The following is a 9,080-nucleotide window of genomic DNA, read 5'->3' as shown; positions in this document are numbered from 1 at the left end:
TTTGTCAGATGCTACATAGAGAGAAATATTCGTTAACTGTTTGACACCGTGGAGCTGGAAATGCCAAGTTCCTCTTTCTCACTTAAACTCTAGTTAGCTTCTAGTCCAGGGCTGGCACCTAGTTCTTTAACGAAATACCTCAAAAGAAATTTCCTATTCACAAGGAAAAGCAAAACAAAGTAGTCCTTGCTCTACTGGACTTTGTCCCCCCAGTTCTGCAGTGATAAAAGATACAGCTTAGTGGAGACTGAATACATCTCCTGCTTCTACAACTGCATTGGTTAAGCTGTTCTGGTTAGAGACAGTTCCCAGCAGAGAATGCCCACACTATGCACGATAGTAAACAAAAAGCCTAGAAAATGAGCTGGGCTCATTCGGTCAAATCCTACTGATTCTTCTTGTGACTTGAAACAAATTGCTTCCCACCTGCCTGCTCTCACCTCTGGGCACTTTGTCTAGTTGCAATCTAGTGCATGAAAAGCGCATATGTCTGTAAAAATGATAGCTCATGTCTCTACAGGAAAAATATTATTCTGTAAGTGCTAAGTATTTTCTATTTTTATTAGTTAGATGTAGATATTGGAAGCCTAGAAGCAAAGAGCAGTACAGAAGTAACTTTAACATACAGACATAATTTATATTAAATTAAGCATTGATTATGCAAACTCATTAATAGTCTCTTTTTTTTTTTTCTTCTCCTGAACTAACTGTCCTTTGTGCTGGACTAAATTAGCCATAGAACTTGAAGCTTCTTGATAAATTCTGAGATGCTGACCCTGCCAAATCCTTGGCCAAGATCAGTGATTCTTCCTCATTTGGCACTCAAAAGCGCATGTCATGCTAGCTTTTTGTTTCAGTTATACATCTTCTTGGATATTCATATTAATCTGGAATTTTCCTTTGAGGAATTAGCCAAATTTCTCCACAATGTACTTCAATGGTTTTAGTCCATGCTACTCAATCCCTTTGATTTCTTTCTTTCTTTTTTCTTTTCCTCTTGAAACAGGAAGACACTCAGCCCCGAATTTAATTTTACTGGAAGCCCAAGGAAAGGAGTGGGGCTCTTTCATTTTGTTTTGACTCTGAAGTTTTTCCCTTCTGGGCTGAGATTGCCACGGACTCAGTACAGTGTTTAGGTTGCAGCTTTCAAATGTGGGCCAAGCAACAATTGTGGCTTAGCAGTGTTTTAGTGAACCTTCTCAGGTTCTGCAAACCCTGCTTCTCTGCGCCGTTGTGCGCAAAAGGCCTGCTTCTGATGTGAGCTTTTAAATTAGAAGGGAGAAGTCTGTCATCGAATCTCCTGTAGTTAGGTAGGAAAGAATAGAATGATGCAAGCACAATGCCTTCTTCCTGGGTTCAGAACGAGGTAAATTCAAAGGGGGGACAGACCCTTCACCCACACGTGTAGCAAACGTGCATGGAAGCAGCTTGCCAACACCTACACAAGAGCTAGAACAAGCAGGGCAGGGTGGACTCTGATCTTTTCCAGCGAGCTCGGTGGGTTGCTGAGGTGGTTGCTCTGTTCTCATGTATAAATAACTGCCGATAAGCTATTTATAGGCAGGTAAATAAGAATCTAAAGCAACTTATGTTCTTTTCTTGGCACAGTGCCATTATGGTGATCTCTTAGCGGGCATGTGTTGTTACGAAGTGCTGTAATGATTCAGCGTAGCTTTTCAGGGCTGTGTTGTACGTTGATCTCGCGCTGTTCCCTGCATGCTGCAGTAGGAGCTCTTCTCCCACGAGGGCCTGGCCACGTGAGCCTGTCTGCCTGATTCCTACATCCGTGTCGTACAGCCAGTTACAATCTGCTCTTTTGATTCGTGTTCAGCATGGGTCAGGTGCTCTTTGCAAGATCTTGCTATTTTCCTTTTGCATTTGCTGGAGACAAGCATGCAAATGCTTCTGATCAAGAAAACCCCAGCTATGGTTGCGAAGTAGCTGCCATAAATTAAAAACTGGGAGGGAGAGAGAGAAAAAGGCAGAAAAATTAATGAAAAAACGCATTAGGGAAATGCTGCTGCTTCTGGAGATGACAGACACTACTATTTTGTTTCCCCGTGTTCTGGCACAGTTTCTCTATGTTCAAGTTTTTGTTTTGCAATTAAGCAAAATCTTAACTTTTCCAGCAAACAGCAGATCTTTGAGGAATGAAGAACTGCCCCTTGCTTCCAGCTCTTGTGTCTTTTAATAAACATCGGACAGAGGAAGGGTTAGGAAGAGGATTTTTTTTTTTTCTATTAGTGCAAAATGTAGAAGTATCTTCATTACCCACATAACTATGAATAATGTAGGTGAAGAGTCTGAGTTGGTCCTTTTTTGCCCTTACTTGCATGTTTCAGTGCTGTCACCACTCTGGCTTCCATAAATATACCATGACTTTGTATCAATATTTCCAACAACAGTGGCAAACCTATTTATTAAGTCCTGCATATTCCTGTCCTTAATTTTAAAGTTTTAATTTTTAGTGTTTAATTCAATCTTTAATACTTTAACTTTTGCTTTCTCCGTGTAGAATATCTGAATAGCTTTAGTCTTTTTTAAATCCATGGGAGCAGGAAGCTGCCCCAGCTGAGATCCCATCCAAGAAAATGCGGAAGTCAGTACATTTCAGCTGACTCCAATGTGAATGGAATTGGGTTGACTGAAGTTAGGGACACTGTTGTGAGATAGGATATCCCACCCCAAATTAAGTGCCCAAACTATGGGCAGAAAACTTATTATTCATGTTGAGATACAGACCAGGTTTGCTCCTGAGCTGGAATTAGAAGGCAGGTGTCCTTGTTACTTGAGCTGAAATAACTCTAATAATCCAGGCTGTGTCTCGTGGTCTTGAACTCCCCTAACAACATGTGGTCATGTTGATTCTGCATCTGAGAAAACCAGGCTGAATTTTTGGGCAGAGAGGATGTTATTCAGTGTTCTTCTAATTAACAAAAGCTGGTCAGATAGGAAGGCCCAGTTATTTTTGTTCTGGTGTATCTGCCCTCAAAAAGTCAAAGACCAGAATCCGTAATCCTAAAAGCTGCACTAATAGGCAAAAGGGAAGAATGATGGCTGGCACAAGAGAAGAGCAAGTTGTCTAGATTTTTGTAGATGAAAGAGGGAATTAAATTGTCCTTCGGCACAGCGATTTCTTTCTTGGTAAACTTTTGAAGATGAATTGGCTAAGCAGTAAATGGAAAGTAGAATCATAGAATACTTTGGGTTGGAGGGGACCTTTAAAGATCATCTAGTCCAACCCCCCTGCAATGAACAGGGACATCTTCAACTAGATCAGGTTTCTCTGAGCCCCGTCCAACCTGACCTTGAATGTTTCCAGAGATGGGGCATCTACCACCTCTCTGGGCAACCTGTGCCAGCGTTTCACCACCCTCACTGTAAAAAAAGAAAAAAGAAAAAACCCAATCTTGCTTATATCTAGTTTAAATCTTCTGTCTTCTAGTTTAAAACCATTACCCCTTGTCCTTTCACCACACGCCCTGCTAAAAAGTTTGTCCCCATCATATAAGCCCCCTTTTAAGTAATGAAAGGCCTCAATAAGGTCTCCTTGGAGTCTTCTCCAGCATGAACAACCCTAACTCTCTCAGCCTTACCTCACAGGAGAGGTGCTCCATCCCTCTGATAATTTTTTTGTGTCCCTCCTCTGGAGCCTCTCCTACAGGTCCATGTCTTTCCTGTGGATGCAGTACTCCAGGTGAAGTCTCACCAGAGCAGAGTAAGTTAATGGCACTCACCTGAGTTACTATATTCAGTCCCAGGCCTTTTGAATCCACGACGACTACTGTAAGAACGGTCTGAATCACCAGTGCAACAAAGTTGTTGAATCCAAACATCAAGGCGTAGCGCTCCATGCTCAGATTGACTGCAATCTGGAACCTATTGTGAGATTGGCAGGTCAGTTACTTCACTCTGGGGTGGGAAGTTCTTCCTCTCAATTTAGTTGATGAAGAGAAACATACAGATGAAGATTCATACAGATGATAAATCAAGGATGGAGTAAACAGTGCTTCATTCATTTGTTTGCTTTCTTGTTTACTCTAAACAATGTCTTGACTACCATAGTGTATTCTGATGGGGGTTTTTATTTGCCTGTGTTGCTTTTCCAAACCACGTTATCAGGTGATCTGTTTTATCCATTTAGGAATCGGATCTCTTTAATCATTCCCTTTGTTTCTTCTCTACCTTCACAAACTGTGCCAGACAGCTCATAAAGCCTCTATAGAGGCTTTGAAAGACGACATGGTCAGACAAAACCATGACCTGATCTGGCATTGGCAGGAGTTCTGCCCTGGTTGGGATGTTAGACTAGAAGGTCACTATGGGTATCTTCTAACCAACTTTTCTATGATGATGTGAATCAGTTCTTGCTTTGTGGCTTGACAGTTGAGGTACCATACCATTTATTCCTGTCAAGAGCCTGTAGATTTGCCTTGCAATTTCTTTTTTGATAATAATTGGAACATCTTTCCTTGCAATATTTACCTTCAAAGTTTCTATCTGAACAAATATGTGCTAGTCCTGCAGTGCTCTTTTGGTTTCCATTAGGACTTTTTTTTGTGCAAGCTTTTACTTGTTTTTTTTGGTAGAATATGCTGAAATAGCCCAGGTGTGATCCACTATAGTGTACTAACGATCCACCAAATTTAAAATAGAGGATTCATTTGGCTTCATTAGGTATAATTTTTGTCATGCATTATAGTTTTAGCAGTTTTTTGAAATGGTATGTGAATAATTTGGGGGTTTGACGTAACTCATTGGGCATTTTTGTTAATGAAATATCTTGGTATGTCTAAAAACATTCCAATAGATAAAATGATTGGAGTAATAAAAAAGCTTTACATTTATTATACAGATTATATATTTTTTATTTATTTATTTTTTATTTTTCTATTTCTGACTATAGAACAACTTGGTCTCCTAAGAGATCTTGTCTAAGTTTACATGCCCAATGTTTTCTTTTATTCCTTGTTTTCATCATAGTATCATTAAGGGTTATGGGTATAAAGTTATGTTGGGGAATAATCTATGCCAAATCTTTTTTTTGCATTCATGCAATTTATAGCGTGCTAACAAGTATAACAGCAAACTGGTCTAGACATAATTGGATCTTCTTCACTCCTTCGCCAGGAAGGAGGAAAATAGCTTATATGTTTTGTTGTTACTATTGCCTTTAGTAATAAAGAAGCCTTGTACTTTGTTTAATTTCTGCCTAGGTATATGTTCAACATCCTTTTAATAATTTTTCTTTTATGGTTGTTTAGAAGAGTGAAAACAGCATAACTAGACATTTAAGTGTCCTTGTCTTTACCTAAACAGTTATGTCTAGCATTAGGTCAGCTACCTCTGAGTAAAAGGAGGGATGCCCAAACTTAAAGTGTTGTTGGTATTTTGTGCATAATAGTAGCACTGTAAGGTTTTATACTTACGTTGCTATTGTTATGAGGAGCATATAGCATGCTTTGAAAACGAGGTAGCTGGCGTAACATGCCCAGATGTTGGTAGTGAAGTGCATAAGAAATAGAGAACCAGCATCTATTGCAGAGAAGATCCCTAAAGCCAGTTCTCCAAAAACGTCCCAGTTAATTTTCATATATTGTACTACAAAAGATGTTACCGAACCTAGAAAAAGAGAGGGGGGGGAAAAAAGTAAATGTATCTATTCTATAGCCTGTATCACCAAGTCTTGCCACCCTCACGTGCTGAAAGGCAATGCTGAATAATGAAGCAGAATAGTTCTGAAAAGCACTTCTAATCGCTTCTGAAGTCATGCAGATGACTGGTCACTTTTAGACAACTGCATAAATCAAGTCTCTGCCATTCCTTTCTTAATGTTTTGTTCCACTTCACAGGATAAACCGTTATGCAGAAGACTTCATTATTTATCTGTCTGTACCGAGCATGTATCTCCAGGGAGAAAATTAGGAACACGATTTGGAACTCAAGAAGAAAAATTCTTCCAGCTTCTACTAGCTTACTTTATAGCTGAGGTAGTAAACAATTGCATTCTAGTTTAACAGTTTAGGTCTGTGCACCTAAGCTCTCAAAAAAGGGAGTTTTGTGAGATACCAAGTCAATACGTTCAGGGAAATGAGAAAGGATAGGCACTGTTTGCTTCTGGTGGGCCTGCTACACAGATGCATCTGTTGCAAAGGTAAGACTATCCATCTATAAGACTATCCATCTTAGGGATCTCTTACCATTTTAAAGCTCCTACACCTCTACATTGAGAAACAGGCAACTCCACAAGAAAGAGGAATTCATCAAGAAGTAGACAGGAGTTAAGTGCTTCTAATTCATAATTCAGTTGGTCTGTTTAGTTGCCTACCCCAAGACGAGAGTAATTTTTAATCTTAGAAGTTTCTGTTTCTCCTTAATGCTTGTAAGGGTAACCTGAATGACCAGGTATGAAGTAGACGTGTTTATTTTCCCTGGTCGGTCACACCCCCATGTCTTGTGCAAGTTCCCTACAGCAGCACAACACAAATATGTGAAACACTGCCAAGCCAGGGTGGTATCCTCTGATGTTACCTTTTGATAACATTACTTTGTTTGTGCTGTGTGGACATCTGCTTCCGGTGCAAAAGAGTAATGGTTAATGTCAGTAGCATAATGAATTCAATAAGGTCTTTTCTGCAAATCTCCATATCTTGAAATGACTAAAATTCTTCTTTCCCTCCTGCTGTGCCAGAGTATTTCACTAGCAAGACCTTAATGACAGGATTATGTTCTTTTAGTGTAAAATATTTATGAAAAACTTCTTTCATCTGCGTAAGCTGATGCTGTTGTTATGGGAACTGTGTGATATTTGTTTGGGGGAAAAAAAAGCCCCAACAACCTCATCAAAAGAAACACGGGTGCCTCTGAATGGATTTAGCAGTTGGATGCAAGGTCCGTGTGACTTGTACACTCTCTGCATAACAGTAGGATAAAGTTGGGTGTTCCAGTTGTAAAGAAAAATAGCATAGCTTGCATTTGAACTGTTTTTCACACCTCAGAACTAGATTTTGAATGCACAATGCATACATTGGCTTCCTGGAGCATCTGCAATGGACTGGCACTTTAAAAATGTTCTAAAGTAAAACTTCACATGCTGCCTTTGTGATTGATGCTGAGACACCAACTTACTCAGAAAAGTCGCTATTGCTTCCACAGCTCCATTGTACACTGCAGAGCTGTGAGAGGGGGCTCTGAAGTCCCACAGCACCTGGATATAATTCAGAACCTGGTTAAAACCTGCTGTGGCCAGAGCCCACCACAGGGACCAGTACAGGAGTTTCCTAGAGCTGTAGCAGTCCCTCAGGTCCTTGCCCAGCTGCACCAGTACTCTGAGCACATCGTTCTGGGGTCTGGCGTTATCAGCCTGCGCTGCGGCTGTGGGTCCCCTGTCAGCAGATACGGAGCCCTTGTCCTCCTGGCAGCTCGATGGCCCGTCCGAGCCAACTGAGGCCACAGATTTATCTGGCCCTGGGGCAGGTGGTGAGACATCTTTCCTGTGAAAGAACATACTCTTTTGAGGCATGGGGAGGAAAAAGGAACACAGGAATGCCAGGGACACGGAAGCCAAAGAAATGGCGTTGAGGTGAAAGTAGGATACATCTGCCAAGGAAACCAGCAGCTGTCCCAGCACGGCAGCAACGGTGGCCGCAACCAGAGTGATACTTCTGCAATAGCTCGTCACTCTCTGATAGTGATCGGTGCTGACAACGCTGTAGATGTAGGCGTAATAGGCCACCTCGGTGGCTGTCGCCATCCCGTAGAAGAACTCCACCATCTGCATGGCCAGCACTCCGTGTGCGAAGAGGAGCAAGAGCCACGTGACGATGAAGCTGATGCCCTGGAGGAGGAGGATGGGCTTGTAGCGCACGTAGTCTGTAATCAAGAAGACCGGGAAAAGGAGTGCAAGGTAGGAGTATGTCCAAACTGGGTAAATCTGGTTGGTAACCTAAAAGAGAAAAGGAAATCTGTGTTGTTCTTGAGGAAAAGTAGTTCACCTATTTTAAATAGCTTTGTAGAGGGAAGTTTTTGCTCTGAAGGAATTCATAAAATATATAACTACACTGAAGCAGCATATGACTGTTGAACTGGCAAGTGGATCTTAAATCCATTAAATGGATCTTTTATTTATGCCATCTACTGCAAATTGCAACCTGCTGAATCTGGTTATAGTGTGCTTTTTTGGTTTTTTCTTTGCTTAAAACTTTGTTTAAAGTTTTACTTTTCTATTTTTTTGCTGCTCTATGTAGAAGGAAAGGCAGAATAAAACCATACCTCATCTATGGTCAGGTTTTTATCTGGTCCTGTTAGATAGGGGGTTAGGAAAGGTTCTGATGGTTTCATCATGTAGAAGAATCCATAGAGGCAGAGAATCAAGGTGGGAAAAGTCCAGGTGTTGCTTTTTTCTTGCTTCCAGCAGTCCATGGCCTCTGCAGCAAAGCTGAGGAGGAATTTTGTTAGAAGGATGATACTGCCCACGGAAGTGCAAACATGTCTTGTAACTGATTTTTATTTTGTGGTTTCTAATGCTAAGGTGTGCTCTTTAGAGGCTGGCAGTTGGAAAACATTTTTCTTCATAACTTTCAAGTGAACAGCTTTTCCTTACATTTGTCTGCTGTTTCTCTGTCTTTGTAGATAGTGTATAAAGAATGACTTGGAAGATCTTTAACTGGGAGAGAAATTACACTGTCATTCAGTCTGCACTGATCAAGCTAACCACAGGAAAAGCCTTTCCAGACAAAAATCACAGAAGACAGCAGAGCACTGAGATTTCACTCAGCACCATGACTGATCACAGCCAAGCACCATTATGAATGACAATTAACCAGTTCATGATTGCTGTTTTGTGTTTTTTGTTTTTTTTTCCTCTTTTGCCTCCTAGACGTGCATGGCTCTCCTGTTACGGAGAGCTCGTAACTCTGGAGCCTAGTAGATGAGAGTCACTAGTAAATGCAGAAAGGATGTCAAGCCAGATCCTCAGCTGGAATTAACTGTCAGAAGTCCAGTTTGGATACAGACATCTTATTTTCAATCTATTAAAAACAAACAAACAAAAAAAAAACAAAACAAAAAACCACCACATT

At 40.8% G+C, this 9,080-nt stretch overlaps 1 protein-coding gene across 1 annotated transcript; it reads right to left on the bottom strand.

The window, feature by feature from the left end:
• Positions 1 to 1,778: 1,778 nt before the first annotated feature.
• Positions 1,779 to 8,469, bottom strand: LOC141468247 (thiamine transporter 2-like). The gene is made up of 5 exons (XM_074153201.1): positions 8,272 to 8,469; positions 7,129 to 7,945; positions 5,430 to 5,622; positions 3,738 to 3,879; positions 1,779 to 1,958 (listed from the first exon to the last, which is right to left on the bottom strand). The coding sequence occupies exons 1-5, from the start codon at positions 8,419 to 8,421 to the stop codon at positions 1,779 to 1,781; spliced, it is 1,482 nt and encodes a 493-aa protein (XP_074009302.1). The 5' UTR covers positions 8,422 to 8,469.
• Positions 8,470 to 9,080: the final 611 nt, after the last annotated feature.

This window comes from Numenius arquata, chromosome 9, assembly GCF_964106895.1.
Source record: "Numenius arquata chromosome 9, bNumArq3.hap1.1, whole genome shotgun sequence".
Lineage (NCBI taxonomy): Eukaryota > Metazoa > Chordata > Aves > Charadriiformes > Scolopacidae > Numenius > Numenius arquata.
Note: the sequence above shows the minus strand (reverse complement) of the source record. Positions and strands in the feature narration are given on the sequence as shown.

Bases quoted from the DNA above. Each gene is read 5' to 3' on its own strand.
- LOC141468247 (XM_074153201.1), bottom strand. From the start codon at position 8,421: ATGGACTGCTGGAAGCAAGAAAAAAGCAACACCTGGACTTTTCCCACC. The intron at 7,946-8,271 runs GTATGGTTTTAT...TTTCTCTTTTAG, and splicing joins AAAACCTGACCATAGATGAG to GTTACCAACCAGATTTACCC. The intron at 3,880-5,429 runs GTAAGTATAAAA...ATCTCACAATAG, and splicing joins CTCCTCATAACAATAGCAAC to GTTCCAGATTGCAGTCAATC.